Here is a 27,179-nt window from a genome sequence, read left to right as displayed (position 1 = left end):
TATCAAGTGCTTTTATTGGTGTCTAGATGAAAATATGTGTGGCTTAGCCAGAAAAAAGGAAGAAAAAAGCTTTAACTGGAGTAACCAACCAATATATCTTGGTAGATTTAATTTTGAGTACCACCCCTTCAAACACCTTCTCCAATTTTCTAACCCAAGTCTCTTATGGCTCATTGCTAGTCAGGGCTTCCAAGCATCTATAAAACTGCCAGCTACACATACTATTTCATGTGCAGTCACTATGATTATAATGGTCACCTAAACAACAGATTATACAAGTGATGAACATACAAAATATTCATTTAATTTTTTTTTCATTTATTAAACTACAAGACTATGTGCTGATATATATCAAACATGATTTTTAAATCAAGAATGAGTGTATGAAGAAACATTGAAGTGATTATAAGTGGCTGATGTGTTGACTAGCTTTTTTCAACTTTTTAAGTAGCTTTTTACAGTTAGAATGAGCTAGTATAAAAAAGATAATTTTGGAAAATACAAAAAGGCAAGGATAAAATTTTACACAAATTATAATGGCTAGGTTTGGATAATAGTTCAACTATCAATATTTAGTGCACCAGTGGACACCTCATCTTTGTAATACAACACAACAACAATAATTGTTGCATTAAAATAATATTTTAAAATATTGATATATAACACTATGTTGATCTGCAACTAATTATTAGTTGCAGATCAACATAGTGTTATATATGAATATTTTAAAATATAACATGGATCCAAGTATTTTACTGCCTTGAGATCAGGCTGATCTTTTTCCACATGGGACTACTGTGTATTTATCATTCAATTTGACCCTACAACTTTATGTTCAATTTATACCTCTTTATATTCTCCAGATGTGACTATTGGAGATGAGAAGGCTTGAAAGAAATAACAAGATTAACGATCTATAAGACATGAATCTAGGATTGAAGGTGAGATCTTAATAAAGTTTGCCTGTTAGTAATAGGTGTTTCGAGAAGAACATTGCTCGCGTGACATTTGCGTTACATTTAAAAGTTTATTTAGTTTAATATTTCACCTTTTCTTTTCACTTATTGGTCACCTTGATTGACACTGAAATATGAGTAAGTTGGTGGTTTTTAGTTAGTTTTTTACACGTGTCGTGTTGGAGGCATGAATCAGGATAGCTTTCCTGTTTTTGATGATTATACAGTTTAGTTTAACTCTGGAATCCCGTCACGAAGTAAGTCAGTTGTTTTAAGTCGTTTTTGGTTTCCTTAGGCTTTGTTACATTCAATTATTCGCGTTGATTCTGTTAGTGTAATTTCTGTAAGACTGCATGTAATTAGCGGTTAAATCTGTTTGTGTTTTGAAGATTATATGATATGCTTAGGTCTCTTATTTTTGGTTAGGTTCTGTTGTTTAGAAATCTTATTTATTTATTGTTTCAGATCGAATAAAATTCTATTTATACGATTCGGGATTCTTTAGAGCCACGCAAGTAATTTGGTTTTCATCCGACGGACCAATAGGTTTGGGCAGCTTGTCCCATTGCCATGTTTTCCAAGATGTAATGACTGATACATAATCTATGGATTTACTTGGATATTATTACACTCACTTAATCTTACATGTGACTCTGATGAATGTGAATTGAAGAAGAGAGGTACAAACTATCAAAATTACAAAGTTGCTTTAGTTATTATTGTGTGTTGTTGTGGTTGAAGCTTTTTTTTTTTGGACATTTTTCAATGCAGTTTCATTTTCTTTTTTCCCTATAGAACCTATCTTTTATTCTTTATGACAAAGTAGAACAACAAATATGGAAATTGGCAAAATAAAACCCAGAAAGAATTTTAGCATAACATTATCACATTTCAACAACAGCATACCTGTGCTTATATGAATTTGTCCTCTAAAACTGTTTTTTGAGTCTTCCTTTAATTCTTCTCTTAACTTTGATGTCCACCTATCCCTTTTTTTTTTAACTACTTCTATGCTTTTTTCTTCTCTTCTATCATTCTGGACTAATATTAATTTGTAACACCGCTATCTTTCCGGTACAGGGTATTCTTAGTAAAAAAGGTTGACAAACAAACAAAACAAAATCTGAAGTTTTTCTACTTGTGATGGGTTTCCTCTCAATGAATTATGTAGATATGACTGAACTGAATTATGTAGATATGACTAAACTGAATTATGTAGATATGACTGAACTGAATTATGTAGATATGACTGAACTGAATTATTGACTGAACCATATTTGGTGTCACTATCATTTCTTCCTATTTCATTTTCTCCAAGTCTTCAATCTGTGTACCATTTAGCTATGGGTTTAGATTATATATTTCTAAAGTCACTACCTGAGGGTTTTCCAATTAATAACCCAAAATTAGCAAAAAGGCAGTTTATGAATTGACTTACCAGAAGTCAATTTGCAGTTAAGTCATCTTGTGATACCAGAAATCTGAATGAACCGTCGCTCTTGAGGTGGAAATGTCAAACCGGACGTCAATATTTAAGACACTTAGAAAATGGCTAATGACAAGGGTTGAAAATGTTGTCAAAGCCACTCCTATCAACTCGAATTGAACAACTCATCTCAATTTAAGTTAACATGTCATACTAGAAAAAAACTTAAAATATTAAGTTGCTAACAGGGAGGGTTGAAAAGGTTGTTAACTCAATTCAATTTAACTCGAATTGTAGATTCGGCAACCTGCTATGGAGTCAAATGTTGTCAAATCTACTTGATTCAACTCAAATCAGATGATTTGACTTCTTTATAGTCAACCAGTCATACTGAGAGTCTATATGCAAGGCACTTATAAAATATACTGCAACTTGCTATGGATGGACTTAACTAAAGATGAGTCAAGTCAAATCGAGTCAAGATTGGATGAAGGTTTATCTGTATTATCTTCCTCTGCAAATTGACTTCCAGCTGTTTTGCATTTTAAGAACAAGGAAGGTTCAGTTGCTCATGCCCTTTGACTTCCAGTACGTTGATGCACATTTCAACTTCTGCTGAGTTGATTTGTTCATGTTGTCATTTTCCCATTTGCACATGCCCCCTGCCTTCCGGTATGTTAACACACAATTTGACTTTCAATTAGTCAATTTGTCAACTACCATAGACAATTGAAGTCAAATTACCTTTCTGTCTTGATTTTAAAAGACGTCACAGAAGGGGGATGTTATCTTATTGTGTGAAGTTTTCTTCACCCTTTAATATGTCAGCTATATATCTTTGGCTGAAATATGAAAAAAAAAATGTAAGATTTAATACAAGATCAGATTTATGATGAATTCTTCCTAAAGTATATTCTTGACATTTCAGCTGCCCCCAAAAGGAACTATGTTTTTTTAAAAACAATATTTGACAATGACCACCACTGCTGAGCTGAGTCTGTCAGAGTGACCTCACTCTTTATTTTGATGTCAATGCAAAAGACTTTACAAGAGTTTTTGTCATAAAACATAATCATGACTTTGTCTTACATGGCTAAGAGTTAAAGCTATATAATAAATAATTAAATGCCCATTTGAAAACTTTCATCAAAGCAGTTTTGAATCCTGTTGTAAATTGATCAAGTTTTATTTAGAAACTGTTGATTGCATGCCCTAATTGTTAAGGCCCAGTTGGGATTTTGCCTAATCCGCCAAAATTTTGATGTAAATTGTCATTTTAAGCTTGAGTTATGGTTAATCCTTAAATTTACTATATTATTACCAACAAATAATTTTTTTATTAAGTTGCATTTATTATGTAGTAATAAGTTACTAAATAGCAACTAGAAGTCATGTGAAATTATTTTGACTAGACAAAATCTCTACGAGGCCAAGGAAACCTGGCAGAAGTTTCAGAAAAGGTGGGAAAGTTAGGGCTGGAGCAAGGTGCTTGATAAAGTAACAGCAGAAGCCACTAAGAAAAGTGAAAGAATTGGATTTTAAAAGGTATTTGTTGTGGCAGGTCAGACAAGGTTAGATAACATTGAAAAAAGACATTCTCAATCTGTCTTTCACATTCTTGGCACTCTGATGTTTTGGGCATTTCTCTTTCCAACAGACCTTCTGCCTGATCTTTACCATATTTACCTGAACCTTCAAGATTGTTTTCCTTTAAGAACAAGTTTCCTCCAGGCTGGTTCAGATTATTAGATGAACCACTGACAGGACGTTGCTCATTGGAATCTACAAATTTATTAAGTGTAAATAAGAATTACATTACTCTGATAATCCAAAAAAAATCAGAACAGCTAAACCTGTGCGACAAAGTACTCTGTCAACTGCTCTTATGTACCAATTTTGCTTTGTAGGGTCACATTCTCAGTCAAAATTTCCGTTATTTGCCCATTGCACACCCATGTGGTTGCATTACAGGAAATACTTCACACATGGGAGAATTAAAATTACAAAAAAAAAACCTTAAAAACTGGATCCTTAGCTTTTAAAATATGTCATGGATATGAAGATTGGATTGTGTAATATCAATAAATGGATAAACTGGTTCTTTACGAGGCAAGAAAAAGTTATTTCTGTTTCTTACACACATGGCTCATCTTGTGTTGAAATCGTGGAGACTATGCCTTTGTTACTAGGCATTTAATATGGGAAAAGTTATCCAAATGATGAGAAGAATTTCTGGGTCACTGAATAACTTCAAAATGTTGGTTGTGCATAATTAATTAGATGTTTCGTAAATTTACTCTTGAAACGTTAAAACATTTGTGCAAGCTCATTCAATGTCCTAGTTCCCATCACTTCAGTGTCTCACCCAATATACACCCCAGACGGCAAACTTAGTTACATCAACTGAGTCAGATTGATTAGAGCAAGATGCTTTGGGATCTTCATACTGAACACGGGCAGCGGGGTGTTAACCTTGCTTCAAAAGACAAGGTGACGAAGATAATTCTAGAATCAAATAAAGAATACTTACTTAGTAAGTTTTGGGGGAAAAATAATGGACAAATATCTCCCTTGTCGTCGAAGGCCAACAATCCTACGCCGCACTCGCTTTTGTCGAGGATGATTGCACCCTCTGGAATTTCATTCGGCTGAAAATCTTTCAACTTTCTTAGTTGAACTCCGTCTCTCTTGGAGTCCAAAAAATAAGATCCATGATCATCTAGGCAAAAGAGGTAACGCCTCCCAGAAAACTGGTCGGTTAGCACGTCACAGTAGAGCTCATCTTGTTTCGCATCAGCCCTATCAAACTGTGATACTTTCTCCTCTTGAATACAAGACAGGGAACGTTTGGACTGGAATTCGTTATCTCGCCACCCTGAAAGAGTTTTCTGCTCGTGCAAATATTCTGTTGGTATCAGGATTAACTTGGTGTTGCCATCAGAAGCTGGGACTTCATAAAATGCATCACTCTATGCTGTAACACTCGTCGGTTTTGAACGTACCAAGCCATTTACGTGGGGCAAATTCAGCTTGCCAACTTGTTTTGCCCCATCTTGGTCTCATCACTTGGTTGGTAGTAACCAAGAACGTTTGGTTAATCGGTGTTTGTTCAGATGTTTGGTAAAGATTGCCGTCGTCAACTGGAAAGGGTCCGTCTAAAATCCACGCACTTCCAGTTGTCACGGACGGACGTCCAGGAGCTTGTTGTGTAATTTTCGACCCAGAGCTCATTATATCCCTTTCTCTTTGTGCCATTCTAAGAAAGAAGGATTGAAAACACAAGTGAACGACTCTTAATTTTTGCAAGAAGCAGGCCAAGGAATCACTTCCTTGTTGACGGGTCTTCGCGGGCTTAAACTGCGAAGGCCCTGGTGCCCAGTTTCGCGCCTAGAGTTTTTTTACTTGGTTTTTCTGTCTCGGGTTGGCTGTGCGTCGGCGGAGCTCGAACGTGTTATTTTCAGTGAGGAATTGAGAAAATGATGTTTAAAGAACGTAAAAGAGTGGTGCGGTAAGCGTATTCACTATTTGCAAAGACGCCGAGTACACGCTGTGCGTTAAAAATCGTTAGAAAAAAAGTTGTTAAGATTCTTTTACTTCTGAAATATTCCGGCTTCGTGTCTTGATATTCGTATGCCTTGTGCATACCTCTTTCGTTTAGTTTAACCCTGTTGTAAACGTGAGTTAAATTTGAGCGATTTTTTCCGAATATTCACTTCATGAAACTACGCGCTCTTTTTCGGACTTTAGGAGAACGTAATGAAAGCATCAGCCATGACAACGGAAAATGCGACAAATGAAATTTTTATTGTCCTCAGTAAAAAAGAATGGTATCACTGATATTTCAAAGGTCTTGTTTTGTCAGCCACGAGGAGGGTTAATCATGACAGTATAGACCACAAATTGACTCGTATACTAATGCAACCTAAAGCTAAGATTATTGAGTCTCTATTTTCTTGCAAAAGGGGTAAGGACACGGAAATGAGGGACATGGGACGTAACTACTGACAACTCTGGGGGAAAAGCTCACTATTTTAAAACCAACTGATGTTTCTGAAGGGTTCTTGGCAGGTAATTGATCTCTTTAGTTAACTTGCAGTTATTTGAGTCCAAATAAAAAGGTTATCATTGTCTCTGGCGCTCGAACTATCAGAGCTAGAGCTCACAAGGGGACAAGTTTTAGGGCGGTGAAGCGGTGCCCATGATTCGGAAACATAGAGGCTACCTCTTTTTCTTAACTTTAATCAGTGATATATTTTAATTAATGATGCACTGAGGTCCAATACAATTGTATCATGTAATCTGGTGAGCTGAAATAGTAAGTTAAACCCACAAGTCTACTTATTGCGAATTAAGAACCGAAGCAATTTTACACCATACATAAAAAAAATTATAAGCAACCTTGCTTTACACCAAGGTTAGCGTCTTTTCGATACAACAACAATACATCATTATGCTACAGCTTCACACTACGAGTTGTTACACTGTCACGTTTATTCGCTCTTTCTGTCGCTTTTGTCTCATTACCCGTGCTACCTTGGATTTCATCATAGACTCGGGAATGAAAAAGCGTGGTAAAATGGTAAAAAAAATTATAAGCAACCTTGCTTTACACCAAGGTTAGCGTCTTTTCGATACAACAACGATACATCATTTTGCTACAGCTTCACACTACGAGTTGTTACACGGTCACGTTTATTCGCTCTTTCTGTCGCTTTTGTCTCATTACCCGTGCTACCTTGGATTTCATCATAGACTCGGGAATGAAAAAGCGTGGTAAAATGGTAAAAAAAATTATAAGCAACCTTGCTTTACACCAAGGTTAGCGTCTTTTCGATACAACAACAATACATCATTTTGCTACAGCTTCACACTACGAGTTGTTACACGGTCACGTTTATTCGCTCTTTTTGTCGCTTTTGTCTCATTACCCGTGCTACCTTGGATTTCATCATAGACTCGGGAATGAAAAAGCGTGGTAAAATGGTAAAAAAATTATAAGCAACCTTGCTTTACACCAAGGTTAGCGTCTTTTCGATACAACAACAATACATCATTTTGCTACAGCTTCACACTACGAGTTGTTACACGGTCACGTTTATTCGCTCTTTCTGTCGCTTTTGTCTCATTACCCGTGCTACCTTGGATTTCATCATAGACTCGGGAATGAAAAAGCGTGGTAAAATGGTAAAAAAAATTATAAGCAACCTTGCTTTACACCAAGGTTAGCGTCTTTTCGATACAACAACAATACATCATTTTGCTACAGCTTCACACTACGAGTTGTTACACGGTCACGTTTATTCGCTCTTTCTGTCGCTTTTGTCTCATTACCCGTGCTACCTTGGATTTCATCATAGACTCGGGAATGAAAAAGCGTGGTAAAATGGTAAAAAAATTATAAGCAACCTTGCTTTACACCAAGGTTAGCGTCTTTTCGATACAACAACAATACATCATTTTGCTACAGCTTCACACTACGAGTTGTTACACTGTCACGTTATTCGCTCTTTCTGTCGCTTTTGTCTTATTACCCGTGCTACCTTGGATTTCATCATAGACTCGGGAATGAAAGAGCGTGGTAAAATGGTAAAAAAAATTATAAGCAACCTTGCTTTACACCAAGGTTAGCGTCTTTTCGATACAACAACAATACATCATTTTGCTACAGCTTCACACTACGAGTTGTTACACTGTCACGTTTATTCGCTCTTTCTGTCGCTTTTGTCTCATTATCCGTGCTACCTTGGATTTCATCATAGACTCGGGAATGAAAAAGCGTGGAATTAAAAAAAAAAAAAACCGCGCATCTTTTACATCCTATTACAGTGTGACGCAAGCCGTTTTGTGCCAGAAAGAGACTACTATTCAGACAGACGATCGAAAGTATTTGTGCAAACAATGGTAAGAACTTTATGGATGATCCTTACAGTAACCTTGTGTGTCATAAAATCTGCCATTGTAATAAGAATATACTCAGAACTTGGTTGTTTTCAAAACCACTATCTTGTTTCCAACTATGAAGATTTGAAAAGCCAATAGTTCCACCTCTGCCAAATCATGAAGGTAGAGGTCCTCCCGCCCGCAGGATTTTCTCAATGTCATCAGCTGGAAATAATAATAATAATCATAATAGTAATAATGAACATTTCAAAAACTATTCGTACTTATCGCGCGTAATTGGTTACAACCTCACAGAAAAAATTGTTCTTTTATACTCCAATCAAATCCGATAAATCAAAGATCGAAGACGAAAGCCTTTAATATGCAACACCTTGGCAAAAATACCACCTAATGTTCAAAATACCATTTGGAAGATATTAACCATTGGCTACGATTTCTGTTCTCATACTTTAATCCTTTAACCCATAAGAGTGACTAGCATCTAATTTCTCCTTACAATATCACCACTGAATCACACATAAAGGTCATGAGAATAAAGGAAATGATCACCAACTAAAGAAACTCTTGATTGTTAGACAAATTCTCCTTGTTAGCACCTTAGTAAATATACAGAGAACAGTATGAAGAATATGAATACTGATGTTAGGGTGTAAAGGGTTAAGAGCAAACAAATGAGTTAAGTCCCAGTTGTCAGTTGCATTTTTCGAGTCCAGTGTAAATGCATTTAAATACTTTGAGTTCTTATGGGATCTTTTTGATGTTACAAGATCACTTTGTGTTATTAACAGAGTTGATAGTGTAAATTGGCCACCGATAAGAAATTCCAAAGCTGTCGTTTCAAACGTTAGCCCTTCGTCAGAGTGCTCTGATAAAGAACATTTGCCGAAACGTCATCTTTAGAATCTCTCCATACTTCCCACCGTTGCAGCACCACCTCTTCTTAAGAAACTTACTCCCTACATACTTTTTGATGTTGATTTTTTTTTTATAATTGGCAGAATGTAGCAATTACTATAGAACTCTAGTAGGTATCTTTGTATATGCGTTCGTTTCAGTAAACTTGGAAGAATAATCTTACCATAGAAAAACTCTTTTAGGTCATCTATAACATCGGAGCGATCTATGTTTTGTAGAAACCTCAGGAAGGTATCCATGGTTTCGGTTGGTTCCCTGTTGACAATGTATTCTAGCACGGTTTTTGTTGGACTCTGGAAATCACTTGGCTCTAAGTTATCAAGGATTCTCTGGTCGATGTGATAATGCTGACCAACATTTTTCCACTTTCTATTAAGGTCCAATAATGCCGTTACGTTTTGCATGGCGTCCATGTTACCAAGCAATGTTTCGATAGTGCTGTTATCTGTGTCAAAGAAGCGAAGAAAGAAACAAGTATTGATCAAAACACCTGCCATTACACACGCTGTTTGGGCATTTTGGTCAAAGAATAAAAATCTTAAATAAGCAACATTCATACTTGAATACAAAAGGTCGAGTTGGTAGGGACAATTTTATAAGTCGCAAGAGCGTCTGCTTCACATATTACAGTAAACGTAGAGAAGTACGCGGCGCTTCAGATAGGGTAGCTTTGAAATTACGAGTTATCGTATACTACCTGGGAAACCAGCCAGTGCTTCAGTTACACCTGGTAAGCTGATATCCGCTGCCAGTGTCTTCAACGGATGACGCGGTTTTCTTGTTTTGATTATTTTCAGGACCATCTCACTTGGACTGTCTCTAGAGGGGTCTCTTAATCTTCTTAGGGTGCCTGCCTCAATACCGATTTCAATTCCAAAATGGTACCAATTCCTTATGCTCCTCTTGTCGTCAAGTTTCATGCATATACTACATAAGGTTTCTGAATGCTTTTCATAAAGGTCGGTGACTGTACTTTCGTCTTAAGAAACAGGATTAAAAATCACGATTAATTTTTTTTAGGTAACCATTGTTTAGTTTATGCATTTGGTTTCTTAGGTCAGTTGTTAAAAATATTCTGCTCCAGTTTTCACGAAGCTTTGTTTCGTTTCAATGGCTCTAAAGCCCCACCAGTTTAAGGTGATACAGGTTGCCAAGAATTGTAAAACCTCTGATTATTAACCGATCACGAGCCGCTGCGTAATATCATGACGTCTATTATGGGGCGCCAAACCATTCAATATTCCCTCTGTATTTATGTGACCCACTTTACTTTTTATATGGTCAGTTCGACTTTTTATACGGCCTTTTTTACTTTTTATATGGTCAACTTGAGTTTTAATGTGGTCAACTTTTTCTTTTAATAAGATCAATTTGTACTTTTTATATGGTCTACTCGATTTTTTATTTGTTCAACTTTTTACATGGTCAAGTCGACTTTTTATGTGGTCAAGTCGACTTCTTGTATGGTCAACTGAGTCGGCATTTTACCCCTGATCTGCAGTCTTTAGTCTGCACTTTACCTCCAGTCTGCAGTCTGAAGTCTGCAGTCTGCATTTTACACTGACCGATATAAAAAGTAAAAAATTGACGATGTGAAAAGTCGACTTGACCATATAAAAAGTAGACTTGAACATATAAAAAGTAAAAAGTTGACCATATGAAAAGTACAAAGTTGACCATATGAAAAGTCGACTTCACCATATAAAAACTCAAGTTGACCGTATAAAAGTACAAAGTTGACCGTGTAAAAAGTCGACTTAACCACATATAAACTGGACTTGACCATAGAAAAAGTACAAAGTTGACCATATGAAAAGTCAACTTGACCCTATAAAAACTCGAGTTGACCATATAAAAAGTAAAACATTGATCATGTAAAAACTCGAGTTGACCATATAAAAAGTAAAACGTTGACCAATTAAAAAGAAAACTGGGTCACAGAAATACAAAGGGAATGTTGACTGGTTTGGCGCTCTATAGTCTAGAGTTAAAAAACCAAAGTTGGGGAGAAGGTACACTAACTCAATATAAAATGTCTCACATTGTTGATAAAAACAGACATGTGCTTCAAAGGGTGCCAAAGGGTTACCTTTGAGGTGACTGTTTTTCTCCAGCTCCGCAACAACATCATTTCGTTCCAGTTTCTTGAGGTAGCTTTTGACCTTTTTCACTGTAAGGGAGTCTTTTGTTACACGTAAGTGCTCAAACAATGATTCACTTGAGCTCAGCTTTCCAGAGAAATTTGCACATTGACTCTTTACATCGTCTGGTACCTTAAACTGGTCAGCAAGATGCTCCCAACGTTGAATGGCTGGAACTCCAGGAGCAAGACAGACTGATCTGTCCAGATGGAGGATAAGAACATCCATGATATCTTCTTTACTGACAATTTTGTCCTTCAAAAAGGAGCCTTTAGAGATGTTACAGAAAGGTGATATCATCTTCATAACCTTTCCTTAATTTTGCTTTACACATGGTAGGGTATTTGCATAGTTTCATTGCAGATGCCTACCACTAACTCTTCTCTACACATTTTGGTTTGACTAATTCATGGTGAAATGTAACAGCTGCTAGCTGTTCATTTTACTGGTGCAACATGTAACAACCAAGCTCCAATATCAAATCAAATTTTTTCAATTCAGATGTCACTAGGGGGTAGAAATTCCTGTAGTTTTTTTTAAGAAGATTGATGGTCTTTGGTTAAAAATAGTTATCTTCACTTAACGTGAACTCATCTCAGGAAATACTTCATAACAATCCTCTGAAGCGAATACAATTGAAGTGTCACAAAACAGTATCCCCTTTTAACTAGTCTTTGAAGCCGTGTGGGAGCTTTCTAATTAATGGCTGCAAAATAGACTATATGTCTGAGGGCCTGTCACAAATTGTAAATTACCTGCATAAACATGTTCCTTCTCTGTGGAGACGCCACCAGTTTGCATTGGTGCAACTACATCCATCCCATGTTGGGAATTACTGTCTCTTTCCCGAAGAGTTGGTTTGTGCTTAGAGGGGGTGGGATCTGTAACTGTCTTGGGAAAAGGAGTATCTAGATTGCAAGCGACAAGAATGTAAGGCAGTTGCAAATATGAAAGAAGATTGGGTTTCTCATTACATCCTGATTATTTTTGGAAGGGTTGTGCCTTCAATTGAAAGTGTTAAGATCAATGCACGCAAGTCTTAAATCCAAAACAAAAAAGAAGCTATTACAAAGTTACCTCTGGATAGGAAATATACTTTTTCAGACCATTTGTTAAATTTCATTTTCCTAAGCTGATTTTGGTCTTAGTACTTTACAGAATCAATGTTTTTAAATACACAGGTACAGTTGTAAGAGGTGGTGAATAAGACATCAGGAATAATAAACTATTGAGTCCGCATTTAGATTTTTTAGCCATGTGATCATCTGTGTCATTTTAAATCTGACGAACATTTTCCTCCTTGAGCTAGATAAGAGGCACCTATACAATGCTACTTCTAGATGTTGGTTAAAAAAAAGAAATTGTCAAATTATCAACAACTTTCTACCTTCATCGTCATGCAAACAGTCAGGGTTGGAGAACTGGTCATGACAAGAATTTTGGGTTGCTAGTGTGGGAATCCTGGCCTGTGTTCCGAGATTTTGTGCAACATCTTCATTGGCGCAATTATCCACCTGGGGATCTTTTTCTGTAATGTCATGAGAATATTGCTTTACTTACATGCTTTAAACCTAAACATTTATGCTATTAGTAGCTTGACTTGAGTGCTGTTTGTACAGCTTTTGTTTCATGCCTTTTGCGAAACTGTTTATGAATTATGCCTGAGTTATTGGATAGATATGTCTTTTACATGCATGCACTACTGGTGTGAATTTCTTAGAGCCAAGTGTTGTAATTCATGGTAACTTCATTTTCTGGCCAAAAATAGTTTCTCAGTTTTTATTTGGTAATTTGTGTATGTCCATTTAATCCATAATTATACTTAAAAAGTAAGCAGTTGAACTTGTACTTCAAAGGTATTCAATGTTACAAGTCACTTGTGCAAAGATAGACCAAGTTGGAGGCAACTCAGCCCTTTAGTACCAAAATAAACAAAATTTACTTAGTTAAAACTTTAACTCCCAAGATCTGATTGTTAATTCTCCCCTCTAGCTGCTACACATTTCCCTGTAAATTAGTTATGAGAACTTGGTGCTAGATCAAGATAGCAGCTTCTACCTGATAAGTTTGAATATTCTCATAACCTGTTTACTGAGTAACTTTAACTCCCAAAGTCTGATTGTTAATTCTGCCCTCTAACTACTACATATCTTCCTGTAAATTAGTTATGAGAACTTGGTGCTAGATTGAGATAGCAGCTTCTACCTGATAAGTTTGAATATTCTCATAACCTGTTTACTGAATAATAAATGGATATTATAGGGAGTTTCATGTTAATCACTTCTGGGAGTTGAAGGGTTAACATTTAGTTTTTTTTCCCATATGTTTAATCAAATATCTCTTGGTACAAACACATTATGCTCAATTATTGTTCATATATTCAACATATAACACGCAAAAGATAATTTGTGTTGGCCTGCAGCATCCTATTGAGGATGAAGGACTAGGTATTGTAGTTAGTGCAAAGAGTTGGATTAGTTTAGACTTTTTGTTGCCACTCAAGATGGACATAAAGTGGTTTGTAAATGCCCTTAGTTAGAACTGTTACTAGTAATAGTACTATGTGTTTGATTCACTACTTAAAGCAGTAGTCTATTTGTTGATCTTTTGTTGGAATGTTGGTGCTAACTTCAAATCTTTTTTTCTAAAATGTGGTATTGAATCAAACAGTATTAATGTTCTCTTTATCAAAGCATTAGGCTGATAAAGTCCTTTAAAAAGACTCTAGAAAATCTTGATGTATTTTGGGTTTCACTTTGTGGGGTTGCTGAAGAGCTCCCGAAAAGTCTTGAGAGATTCATGAGTAATGCCAGTCAGAATGATTAATGCCTTCCCCAGACAGTCTAAAAAAACAGTAATTAATGTTCTCCCGTGTGTATCAAATTTCCATGTGCATAAATTTAAACATTTTGAAGATGCAATGAAAGTGTTTCTTTATTTAAGGCTGCAAGTCTTTTTACTGAGAGAAATTATAAAGATGTGAAGCAGTGAAGGCTTAAGTTGAATTACTTATTTCAAAATATAGTCACAGAAAGTATTCTTGTCTGTGAGAGTGTTTCAATTAACGCTTGATCCAGCAGCTGTTGTTTACAAGAGATGATTAGATTAATCAGCCAGTATTAAGGCTTTTACTGTTTTCATAGCTTTAGTACTACACAAGCAATATCCAATGTCATCTCAAAATTTTGTTTCTTTGGAATGTGGTATTTATGCAACCGTGCATGCTAAGTATAAATGGAGGGAAGCATTTAACTGAAAATCAATCATAAAAACTTTTTTGGTCTTTCTCATGAGACTACTCTAAACGTCTCTGAGAAATCTCTATTTAACTCTTGGTACAAACACAATATGCTCAATTATTGCTCATATATTCAACATATAACCCGTAAAAGATAATTTGTGTTAGCCTGCAACATCCTATTGAGGTGAAGGACTAGGTAGTGTAAAGAATTGGACTAGTTTAGACTTTTTGTCACCACTCAAGATCGACATGAAGTGGTTAGTAAATGTCCTTCCTTCGGTTAGAACTGTTACTAGTAATAGTACTACCTGATGAATTCACTGCTGTAAGCAGTGGTCTATTTGCTGATCTCAATCAGCATGTAATGTTTTGTATTGTAGGTCACTACCCTTACCTCTGCTCTCACTCCCTTGCCTATCCGTTGTGCTGGTTTGTGCCCCCTTATATTCATTTCTAAAATCTTTTGATGGTGGATTTATAGATGAATGATCATTATGTTGCTCTTTTTTATCCGGTCCAGGTCTGAATATTGTGTTTTGGACAGGCACTGTATCTGTATTACTTTTTTTCTCGTCTCCTACAAAATATGTTTTGAATGGTTACACTTAACAACAGTTTAATTGTGACATAACGCTAGCACTATAGGTTAACCACCGTAACTGTTGATCTACTTTTGTCAACTTTATCAATTTTCACCCACGATAGAGAAAGGTCTCAACAGTCAACATTTGGATTAGTAACACATCCATTAAACGCGTCCATGAGACCTTATTTCTTGGAATCATTACCCACTAAAATCTCTCCTGGAAACCTCACATTGTTGCTGGTAAGGATAAGGTCTCCAAAGTCATGGGTAATCTGTCCAAATCTTGACAATATCTTCCTTCGGAGAACTTGAAGACCCTGTAAAATGCTCACTTTCTCCCTTATGTTAATTATTGCAATGTGATCTGGGCCTCTACATACACCACTCATCTTGAACCTCCTCACTTGCTAAAGGAAATTCAAGCCGGCATAATCACCTTTTCTCATCCTCATTCCCACTCCAAACCTCTCTTCTCTAACCTTAATATCCTTCTTTTTCACGCTATCTGTAAACTGCACGTCTTGTTTTTCGTATTTTCACACTTCAATGGTGTTCTGCCCTCTCCTGTTTCTTCACTCCTACACCCTAACTCTGACTATCATAATTATGTGACTCAGTCTTGACACAACCTTAACAAATTTCATCACGCATACCAATTTCCTCTAACTTGTCAAGCTCCTAATATTTGGAACGACATTCCGTAAATAGTGCATAACTTCAGTAATGAGTAAAAATTGTATTCCTAAATATGACTTAAGGCGGTGAAAGGTTAGATATCTGTTTTATCATAACGATAAATACAAATAATCTAAAACTAAAACAAATGTGTCAAATTTTTTATTAACTCTTATGCTTGATTTAGCTTAGCTTCGTGTTTTCAACTTAATTTTTTTATAAACTAAGTTTCTCTAAGTCAATTAAGTGATTGCTTAGTGTGTCTTAATTATTCTGTCTATGAATGAGTATAGTCTGTTTAATTTAATTTTTAACCATTTAATTATTTACCGCTTAGTATAGGCCATTTAAGACTCCGGCTTTTAGTCCTCCACGTTGTAACCTAGTGATTTTGATGAACTGAAACAAATTAAATCAAATCGAATTGAATTCATTGTAGTGAGAAAATTTAGTGTTTCACTTGGCAATCAACGCAGCACAACAGTTTTTTTTTTGTTGTAGCGAATACCATCGAAGAGCAGTCAGTAGTCGTTGCATTGTCGAAAATTGCTTCCATCTGAGGGGTTTCTGATATGAAACTTCGATTTTAAACAGCCTAGTTTGCTTTGCTTTTTGAAAAAATATTTTTTAGTTCAACAGTGTTTAAGAATGCGTAGGCACTCATCCAATTTTAAAAAATACATGCCACGTCTTAAGTTAAACTCGTCGCACTTAAACCTGAGTTAATTTTAAAGGATTACTCTGTATTGGCTATGTTTTGATCTCCAATGGAAAGGCTTTTCAAAAGAAATATAGAGAATATAGTAAACTTACCTGGACCATCAGTGTTGCTGTCACCTGTCAAGGTCGGTAGGAACACAGGAAATACTTTCCGTTCTCCGGACTTTGCTACTGCCAGCATTCCTACCAATCTTCCTTTGGCATCCAAGAGCGGAGCACCTTTCGGCTTCTCCTCTTTAGCAAAGTCTTTGAAAGTCTTTGCTGGACTTGCGCAATCGGTATCGGTGACAGACAAGAGGGCAAATTCATGTGTATCTTTGCCAAAACATAGGTAGGAAGGTTCGGTGATGTAAAACCTCTTGTTCATCCTGTCTTCCGAAATAACATAACATGTAATATTCTTGTTTGAAATGGAAGTCTCCAAATTCTCATCGCTGGGATAAAAGCAAGAAAGGGCACGTTTTTTCACAGGACTTATTTTTCTAGCTAGCCACATCCTGGAGTCGAACATGTCTACGGGAATGCGTAGGAACGACACTTGATCTTCGTTATCTTTGATTTCCCTCAACACTCTTCCGGGTTTGGAATCTGGAAGATTGGCTGCATCTTGGCTTTTTAATTTCAGTTCGAACCATTGGTTATCTTCAAACTGCACAAAGATCGAACTGTCTCCCAAGAGATCATTCTTCGTTAGAACTTGAGTCGTAGTTATTAAATCAGCACTTGGAGGTGGTCCACTTTGCAAAACGATACATCCACTGCCGAAAGTTACGTATGGCCCTGTCGGCAGGATTTTGACAAATCGGCACAGTGCTTTCGGAAGATTTCCACCGCTTTCACTTTTGTAATGCGACATGTTTCGGCAAGAAACCTGAAAGTGAAAGCTTAGCTATTGTAAAGTTATTTCCGCATGTCTCCTCGACCCAGTTCGTCGGCTTCGCTAGGAACCCGGCCATTCGTAATACAATGTTTCACGCTTTCTTTATTACGTTATCCAAGGATCAGAAGCATTGCGGACACTTCATCTTTAGTTACGACTTGCGTTGTGGTGACCAAGAAAGCCTTCTTTCAGCCGTAGAAGTTGATGGATGACGCATCCATTGCGGATAGTCATTTTTTTCATGCCCCTTTGGCAGCTGCTTTCTAAACCTGCACATCGAAACTTCAACCGACATGCTCCTGGTCCAAAGATGATGAGAATCAAGAAACAGTAGTACGTTTTTCACATACTGTGTAAATTCTACTGCCCCTGGTCATGGTCTGTAATCATGATTCCGTGAATAGACGAAGTTCCATAATGCATCGATCAATTCGAAATTACAACATCCTCCACCCCTTGGGCAACTCCTTGGCCATTTGAGCTTTTGAAGACTTTAAAGATTGAGTTGTTCAAATCTCTCCTACCCCCCCTCCCCCACCCGCCCTTAATAGTTTTGTTCACTGAATCTCCCGCCCGATTTTTTTTTTTAGTTAAAATGCAAAATCATGAACCAAGACTTTCTATAAACTGAGCAAGCTTTTAAACCTAAGTCTTGTAAACCTTTTCCCTGAGCGAAAGCGAAATATTTACTTTAAACGCCACCTTATCTGAAGATATAATTTGGAAACAGCGTTTTGGGTATCCTCGTACCCAAAACTTTGGCGTTTTCGGTATCCCCTCTGCAGGGGATACCCAGAACGCTAAGAGTGAATTAATCAAGATATTTGAGTTGCCGTAGGCTTAAAGAGACTGCTCTCTTAACTGTCAGAGAAATTTCTCTCTTGAGTTAAAAAAACTCCAAAGATGTTGGTCAGGATGGTATTTAAGGCAGTAGAATTTCAAAACGTCTTTGAAGCATTGAGGAAAAGAGCGATCAATCAGAAGAATTGGCTTTTACTTAAGTAGAACAGCACAGAATACGTCATCACAATGGAATGTGCTGGCCAATTCAGAAATGCGTCGCCTAATGCCGCTGACCTTCTACCAGTGATTGGGCCGGTCAATCCGAAATTGAATATCCCATTGATATTGAAATCATGACAGTTATTTAAGACAACAGATTTACTCGTATACTAATGCAACCCAGAGCTAAGATTATTAAGTCTTTTTGTTTTATTAGCAAAAGGGGTAAGTTAAACCCACAAGTGTACTGATTGCGAATTAAGAACAGAAGCAAACTTACATGATGCATTTGTCGCATTTTTATTGTACAAAAATTATAAACAACCTTTACACCAAGGTCAGCGTCTTTTCGATACAACAAGAAGTATTCTAGCTTAAAATGAACCATCATTTTGCTGCAACTTTACATTAAACATCGAGTTGTTGCACCGTCACGTTTACTCACGTTTTTTTTTTTGTCGCTTCTGCCTCATTACCCGTGCTTTCTTGGATTTCTTTATAAACTTAGGAATGAAAAAGTGTGAAATTGAAAAAAACCGCGCACCTTTTGCATCCTATTACAATGTGACGCCAGCCGTTTTGTGCCAGAAAGAGACTGCTATTGAGACAGATGATCGAAAGTGTTTAGGCAAACACTGCATCGAAAGTTAAGAGCTGATTTGCGGCAATGGTAAGAACTTAATGGATGATTCTTACAGTAACCTTGTCTATCATAAAATATTCCATTGTAATAAGAATATACGCAGAACTTGATTGATTTCAAAACCTCTGTCTTGTTTCCAACTTTGAGGATCAGAAAAGGCACTAGTTCCATCTCACTGCCAAACTATAAAGGTACAGGTCCTCCTACCTGCAGGATTATATCAATATCATCAGCTGGAAATAATAATAATAATAATAATAAACATTTTAAAAACTATTTGTACTTATTTGTACAACCTCACACGACATGAAAAATTGCTCTTTTATACTCTGATAAAATCCGATAAATCAAAGCTCGAAGACGAAAGCTACATACCAAGCCTTTAATGTACAACACCTTAGCAAAAATACCACCTAATCTTCGAAATACTTTCTGGGAGACATTTTAACCATTGGGTACGATTTCTGTTCTAATACTTTAACCCGCAAGAGTGACTAGCATCTAATTTCTCCTTACAATATCACCACTGAATCACACATAAAGGTCATGAGAACAATGGAAATAATCATCAACTAAAGAAACTCTAGATTGTCAGAAAGATTCTCCTAGTCAGCTCCTAAATAAATAAACAGAGAACAGTACGAAGAATATAAATACTGATGCTAGCGTGTAAAGGGTTAAGCGTAAACAAGTAAGTTGAGCCCAGTCGTCAGTTGAATTTTAGGGTTAGGGTTAGGTCAGTTGTGTGCATTTTCTTTGAGTTCTCATGGGATCTACGTACAAGATCACTTTGTGTTATCAACAGAGTTGATAATGTAAATTGGCCTCCGATAAGAGATTTTCAAGCTGACGTTTCAAACGTTAGCCCTTCATCAGAGTGCTTTGATGAAGAGCTATTGTCGAAACGTCATCTTTAGAATCTCTCCATACTTCCCACTGTTGCAGCACCACGGCTTCTAAGGGTTCTAAGTGCTTTTCATAAAGGTCGGTGACTTTACTTTCGTCTGGAGAAACAGGATTAAAAGTCACGATTAATTTTTTTCGGTAAGCGTTATTTAGCTAATGAAAAATATTTTATGAACGCTCCCTAGCTAGTTTCGGCCCTTTCTTCTCTAATTATGGGCTTTTCAAGGCGCGAGTGCTTTCAAATCTCCCGCTTCAGTGCTGATGAATAATTAATGATGTCCAGGCATTCTACGGGATGCTCCAGTTTTCCCTAATACATTCAACTCTGTATCCCCCACCCCAGTTATTGTGGCCCATCTACTGAAAATTTACCCATTAGACTGATTTCTTGAGCCAACGTCAGCAGGAACGAGGGATACAATTTCTTTTGCCGTAAGGTTCCCATAGCCATTCCCACGAACTCACCTTCTTCGTTCATAAGGACAACTCCCTATGGTTTCTGTTCTCTGTGGAGATGTTGTGACTCTCAATTGCAGCGCCATCACAGTCAGTTACTTTAGTGAGGATGAAATCTTGGTTTCATCAAGAAACTCAAGACAGTATGGCTCGGTGTTATAGTAGCCATCTCCTCTGCCAAAGTCGAAAAGAACATGGCACAGCACCTTTCTACTTGCAATGGAAGACTCCAAGATCTCCAAGATTTTTTTTCACTTTGAGACCAGGAGGGCATGGAACGTTTCTTTTCCAGACTGAAAGGGGTTAGTTTCCTGACAAATGCATTTCTGCCATCAAATTTGTGCACGGGTATAATGATGAACGACACTTGAGCCGATTCTTGCTGCATCCTCTTGGCTTCGCTGCTTTGATTTGATATAATAAAAAAAATTGTAGACTAAATTACATGGAAATATAAATCACATATATTGGATGATTTCGATTAATTAAAATCTTGGAAGGTAGTAGCTAAAATATAACTAAAATCTTGCTTTAAGTTTTTAAGAAATCAGTAAACTACCATATAAAAGAGGAGGTCTTTTGATATGCACAAGTAAATCCAACTATTCACATTTTTTTGCAGGATACCATTTGTTTAAACTTGTTCTGTTCCCTGTTGGATTTCTGGTGGTATTTTTCTTCACTTATGTGTTGTATATATAAGAATATCTCACCAAGAAGCTGTCTGGAAAATCTTTTGGATATAGGTATCAGGTATATTGATAAATTTATCTTGCCCAGTTTTCATAGTTATCCCGGTCAAGTAGATCATTGTGCAGTGATTTTACAATTTGTTATCCCAGTTATCCTCTTTGAGCCCCTGATATTCAGCCAAGCTCTCCGAGTAATCTCAGTTTTTAATAGGAACTGTCAGTGATTCCATGAATGCCTCTCCGCCTCTCATTCTGTGCTTCAGTTCTGTTTCAGTGTGTGTTTGTGTGTTGTAGTTTTTCTTTTTTTCCCTGAGAGTACTTAGTGTTGAGGTGCTACTGTATCTTAGCCAGCCACTGTGTTTCTGGCCTCAAACTTATTTATGATTACCCCTTAAATATTGTATTAAAAAGCTTATGGCAGAAGTTCAAGAATCTTTCTCTGACCAGGTAATGTTATTCTATTGTGAACGGTTTGAGCCTGTGAGTTGCTTTTGATAAGGAATTGTCTGGTGAGGATAGTTAATCTAAACATTGTTGCCCACGACAGGAACTGACGTCCATCGAGGACGTACATGTAGTTGTTCAACTACAATCAGCTATTTGTATTCCGCAGAAGTTTGCGCTAACAGCAAAATTTCGATAAAGGAAATTGGCCGTTTTTTTCAAACTGATACTAAAGGCCCTGGAGACAAGTGTGGACGTCATAACAACAGCAGATTTTATGGTAAGTTGAAACACCTTGAGAATATGGAGAAAGTCCTTCCATGTGTTTCTATTCATAACCCTGACCTGAGAAAAGGAAAAAAATTAGTTTGGGAAAAATTGCCTTCAGTAAGGCAAGATTATGTAACGAGCCTTGACTCACCTGCCCAGAGAAAGTGGGTTCTTTTTGTCATTCCCGTTCTGCGAGAAATATGTAAGACGAAACAGAGAGAAAAGAGAAAGCGTTACAGTCAGTCTGTCAAAACTTCCTCTTCCTTTTCTCTTTAACTCATCGTTGAATGATATAGACCTCCACTCCGTTTAGTGTGAGCTCACTAAGCAGCCAATCAACGTTTTTCTTCTGTCTAACAGTTGGCCCAAAGCATTTCAATATGAGGTGACTCGGTGTATGAGCTCATAACCTGAGTTGATTGCTTAATCAGAACACTAGAAATGCAGTATTCGGAGTTGAAACAAACTCACAGAACGAACTACGGTACGTGTCCATAGTTAATTAATTTTTCTCGGCTTGTGATCTTTGCTAGTCGAGGTTTACTTCCAATCTTGGTCTTCCACATGACGTACAAAAGGCTGCTACACATATCGCACGGAGGGCGGTTGACTTGGATTTAGTGCCGGGGTAAGTCTGCATTAGAACAGACTCAACGTTCGTTTATGATAGAGATTGATGTTGGCAGGGAAGTACATTATTTATTTGCGCAGAATTATTCACTACGCGGTTCGGATTTCCGAAACAAGTCTTTGCCAGTGACATAAGATAATATTGTAATGAATAATGAATTTTCGAGATTATTTGTAGGGCTTAAAGGTAAATGCTTATCGAGTTCGAGATTGAATTCAATTATCTTCCTTTTCTTTCATTTAAGAAACGATACTTTCTGCGCGGTTAAACCAGGTTTTATCCGTTAATTCTCGACTATTTTGAGCAAACCCTAAAGTAGTTGTGACATTGTTCCTTTTTTCCTATAACCAATTATTTTATTCTTTTATTTCCCGTTAGTCGAAGTCCCATTTCAGTGGCGGCTGCTGCAATTTTTTTAGATCAGTTGCAAATCGTGGTTAAGAACCAGTGACAAAGACATCCAATCGAAAATTCTTCTAACATGCAATGTTGGTTGTTAGCCATTTGATTCGCGTTAAAAGTAAGTGATACAGGCGAAACTTTGGAAATAAGCACAGCTTCTCTGGTATCCCCCGACACGACACATTGGCTCTGACATGATTGTGATTACCTGACATGATTACGCTTGTGTTTCTTTGTAGAAATCGGTGACATCGCCGGCGTAGCGGACGTTACAATTCGTCAATCGTACAGACTTATCTATCTACGTGCAGCAGAACTTTTTCCGACTGACTTCCAGTTTACTACTCCCGCGGACAAACTTCCGAACCTTTGATCTTTGTGACATCTTTCTTCCGTTTTTGATGTTTAGATGTTATTTATTTGAGCAATAACTCTTTGGTTTGTTAACGAAACACATATTTGTGAAATTTAGTCCATTCCATTGTTTATGAAGTTTAGTATTCAAATAAAAAAAATAAATATTTTTACTCATAGGAATTGACTCGGAAATTAACGTTGCAGTTGCTTTGAGTTACTAAAAGAAGCCACAGGCAAGGCTTGTTAAGACCTGAGCAATATTTCAGGAAAGGAAGCACTTAAATTACCAAGGAAAACGGCGATAAATTTCGCTCACCGGTATTCTTTCAGAATTCATTTCAGTAATTGGTATACAATCAGTTCTAGTGTCAACTCTACATGTATGTTTATGAGAACTGAGTTTCGACTAGACTAACGAAAATTTTAGAACTTCTGGAATCGAATGGGGCCAACGCCAAAGCAATTCGTTCGTTTAGTTAGCGATACTTCTAATCTGTAAAGTTTTCAAATTTTTGATAATACTAAGGATGTTTTCGATGACCCGCTTTGAAATTATAAACTTGTTTTGCATTGTACAGTTAAGATCTAGAGTCGATAATCAACCAGCGCAATTTTGTGTTGTGGAGGGCCTCCATAAAGACCATAAATAATAAAAATCCCTTGAAACTCCGTTTAAATCAGGATAGCACATTAGTAAGGTGAAGGGTAGCACATTCGTTGGGTAAAGTATCAGACTCAAAGGGATAAGTTTTGAGGAGATGATACCACCTGTAATGGAGGGCGAGAAACAAGGCAATGGAGGCTTAAGAGTCTTAAAGGGAAGAAAGAAGGTGAGAATTAGCTGGTAAGACAAAGAGAAGGAGCGGGATGTCAAATTTATGTATTTGGTGACAATTTTTGGTTGAGACAACCCAGGTCCCTAACATTAGAAGAGACCCCAAGAACTGGAGAAGTCAATGTCAAAGTTATATGTAATAGATCACGAATACCCCGAGAACGATGATTCTGGGAACACATAGGTGTGCGGAGAAACCATCAATGAAACGATTATTTTCACTATATAGCAAGCATAATTCGAAAAGTTGTCAACACTGAAAATTTTAAGTAACGTCTGTGTTTGATCGAAACGGGATTGCATAACATCAACTGTTTAAAATTGATTTTATCGCTCGATTACTTGTCAGTTACTACAAGACATAATAAAAGGCCAGATTTTAAGAGAAGAAGAAGGAAGAATCCACCATCATATTTAAGTTGGCTCGCCAACCTGCTACTTGATTTTTTCGCTTGCTTTAGTTTCAAATGATATGAAAGTTTTTCATAGTTTACTGGATGCAATTGGAAAGCCTTGTGTCACCTAGATATGGATGCACTCTCAGTCAGGGTGTCCAGCGTGAAAAACAAAACCGTCGGGGTCCCAGGCCCCACCTGTCCTTCCGCTTACCTTTTGGTGCCAACCCCTAATAAGGGCAAAAGCCTCGACACATCGGAAAAGAAGAAGTTTATATAAGTTTATAAAACTTAGTACTAGAGGGCTCTAGGGAAACAGCACCAATAGGTTGCTTACCTGACAATTTGGTGAAACGCTTCCGGGTTTCTGTTTTACAGTTGAGCACTAATCGTCCACATGTGAAGAGAATAATTTTTCTTTGAAAACTGTGTGAATGAAACAACTCAGAGAGAGAGAGAGGCTGTTCTCACAAGAAATGAATATTTTTTCTGTACCGACTTCAAGATAAGCGAACGTACGCACTGATCAAAAATAACAATGCGTTGTGATGTTCTCACATCAAGACTAGATATCAACTGTGTAAATCACAAAAAAAAGTCATATGGGACTAAGAATCATGCAGTTTATCTACATATTACTGGACAGTGTTCGATATATAAATGCCTATATACATAGAAAGAGTGTGAGGGTCCCCGAACGAGCAGCTCCCAGTTGCAGGATCCAAAGGATACCAGTGTCTTCTACAAAATGTTTAGTATCTAAAACCCATGTAAAAGAGAGAGAAGACCAACTTTAATCTGTTCCGGCCATTTAAACTACGTTTCGGCCTTCTTCAGGTATAAACAGATTAAAAAATTTAAAAAGCTAAAAATCCTAAACAGATAACTAGGTAGGATATATTTACGGTAAAAATTATTTGTTTTCTCTTGTATTCAGTCTCATCACCAAGATAAATGATCTATACGCACGCACCTAGTCTGGCTATCAATTTTATCATTCAGTTTAACTTGTTTGATACGCTAACAAGTAGTAAATGAAAGAATCAGATAGAAGTATGACACTCTTTAACAACAGAAGAGCTCATTAGCTTGTTTTCTTTGTTACTAATGATTAACAAATAGACAAGCCTTGACAGTGCTCTGTTCTGTTGTAAAGCACACAGGAAGAGGCTAGAGCACGAAAGAAGTGCAGGGAGAAACACGAGACGTAGTCGAGCAAGTTCTTAGTTGTTCTCACGAAGGGCGGCCGATGTAATTTCTGAGGCTTACTTGACTGTGATGACCGGAGATCGCCATGATGAGCTAGCCGCGATGGACCTCAGCATGACACCGTCATGATTAGTATAAGTTTTAACAGTTATGCCAGTTTGGCTATATTTTTCATCATTCCTGTTTGGTTCTGTTTTGTTTTTGAACACGAAACTATATATACTACACGAGTGTTAGCTGTGTTTGACTTTTATTACCGTACATAGACTTGCAATCTAACTGAATGTGAAAACCTTCAAAATTCGACTTTCCATTTCATTTACTCTTTGAGGATTTTCGTATCTGCTCATGTTATTTAACAAATAGAGAAGCTTTGACTGTGCTCTGTTCTGTTGTAAAGCACGCAGGAAGAGGCTAGAGCACGAAAGAAGTGTAAGGGGAAACACGAGACGAAGTCGAGTGCTTCTCCCCTCTTCTTGAGTGCTTTAGCCGCTTCCCAAGTGCGTCACGACAAAACAGAGCATAGTCAAGGCTTCTCTATTTGTTTTATAATAAAGAATCCGTTAAATTCCCCAAGAATTACCTTCAATTTTCAAAACACACTTAATTTTCAAAGCGAACAAAAGTGTCGTCAGCATGCTCTATCACAAATAGATTCCAAGATGCCGTGCGTCTGTTCAGTAATAGATCACAGATGATGTCAAAATGTGGTAAGAACAAAAGTGGCACACGAGGCGCAGCCGAGTGTGTCACTGATGTTCTTACCACATTTTGACGTCTTCCGTGATCTATAACTGAACAGGCGCACGGCAACTTGGAATCGATTTGTTTTATATAATAAAGAATTAAAAGAGGTTTTAATGATGACGTCATCTATACGTCTGTCCTCCAGTAGATCATAGGTGAGAACCAATCAGAATGCGTGCATACCTGAGCTTATTATATAAACTCTCATAGAGCACGCTCTTTCAACCAATGACAGCGCGCGTTATATCCCAACTTTATTATAATATGTATTTTCCCACAAGGTTTGGACAGAGCTTATGAAACCCATCAAAAAAATAAAATCTTCCATGCCGTTAGGGAAGACAAGACGTCAACTTTGTTAACTGTAGAAGCATATTTCTCTTGTGTAAGTAGAATAATTTTCAAGCACTCCATGTACAGTTGATACGTTCTTTATTTCCTTTCAAACTCAGTACAACGTGCATTAGTACTAAGTATGTACCTTCAGTTTGTTGAATCTTTATAAAACGACTTTCTACCTCAAAAATTCATACTTTTTCAATAAAGATCGATCAAAAAAAAAAAACGACTGGAAATATAAAAATTATAAAGGACCCTTTGCGTAAATTAGAAGTACACTTAGAAAAATAACTAAAGAGAAAATAGCCTTTGAAGTTTGTTACATAACAGCAGAATAAACGGAGAATTCGAGGAAGGAAGGGCGTACCCGAGGTAACGCCCCATAAAGAACTACCTGTTGTTCATATAAG

At 37.0% G+C, this 27,179-nt stretch overlaps 2 protein-coding genes and 3 long non-coding RNA genes across 5 annotated transcripts; 3 read left to right on the top strand and 2 right to left on the bottom strand.

Moving 5' to 3' along the window:
- The first annotated feature begins 692 nt into the window (after positions 1 to 692).
- LOC149047258 (uncharacterized) lies at positions 693 to 1,675 on the top strand. Its single transcript, XR_016185488.1, has 2 exons — positions 693 to 976; positions 1,503 to 1,675. It is a non-coding gene; the product is annotated as an uncharacterized LOC149047258 (long non-coding RNA).
- A 2,122-nt stretch (positions 1,676 to 3,797) lies between these two features.
- LOC149047257 (uncharacterized) lies at positions 3,798 to 5,637 on the bottom strand. Its single transcript, XM_089204234.1, has 3 exons — positions 5,449 to 5,637; positions 4,913 to 5,351; positions 3,798 to 4,164 (listed from the first exon to the last, which is right to left on the bottom strand). Exons 1-3 carry the CDS (start codon positions 5,635 to 5,637, stop codon positions 3,896 to 3,898), a joined length of 897 nt encoding a protein of 298 aa, XP_089060360.1. The 3' UTR covers positions 3,798 to 3,895.
- Positions 5,638 to 5,774: 137 nt separating this feature from the next.
- LOC149047256 (uncharacterized) lies at positions 5,775 to 8,331 on the top strand. Its single transcript, XR_016185493.1, has 3 exons — positions 5,775 to 5,890; positions 6,345 to 6,450; positions 8,209 to 8,331. It is a non-coding gene; the product is annotated as an uncharacterized LOC149047256 (long non-coding RNA).
- LOC149047255 (uncharacterized) lies at positions 7,161 to 18,868 on the bottom strand. The gene is made up of 8 exons (XM_089202523.1): positions 16,655 to 18,868; positions 14,975 to 15,157; positions 12,727 to 12,867; positions 12,095 to 12,247; positions 11,288 to 11,608; positions 9,896 to 10,177; positions 9,362 to 9,643; positions 7,161 to 8,487 (listed from the first exon to the last, which is right to left on the bottom strand). The coding sequence occupies exons 1-8, from the start codon at positions 17,415 to 17,417 to the stop codon at positions 8,438 to 8,440; spliced, it is 2,175 nt and encodes a 724-aa protein (XP_089058649.1). The 5' UTR covers positions 17,418 to 18,868; the 3' UTR covers positions 7,161 to 8,437.
- A 2,858-nt stretch (positions 18,869 to 21,726) lies between these two features.
- Positions 21,727 to 23,430, top strand: LOC149047254 (uncharacterized). Its single transcript, XR_016185492.1, has 3 exons — positions 21,727 to 21,864; positions 22,388 to 22,482; positions 23,127 to 23,430. It is a non-coding gene; the product is annotated as an uncharacterized LOC149047254 (long non-coding RNA).
- Positions 23,431 to 27,179: the final 3,749 nt, after the last annotated feature.

Source organism: Pocillopora damicornis, chromosome 4 (assembly GCF_964200805.1).
Source record: "Pocillopora damicornis chromosome 4, jaPocDami1.2, whole genome shotgun sequence".
Taxonomy (NCBI): domain Eukaryota; kingdom Metazoa; phylum Cnidaria; class Anthozoa; order Scleractinia; family Pocilloporidae; genus Pocillopora; species Pocillopora damicornis.
Note: the sequence above shows the minus strand (reverse complement) of the source record. Positions and strands in the feature narration are given on the sequence as shown.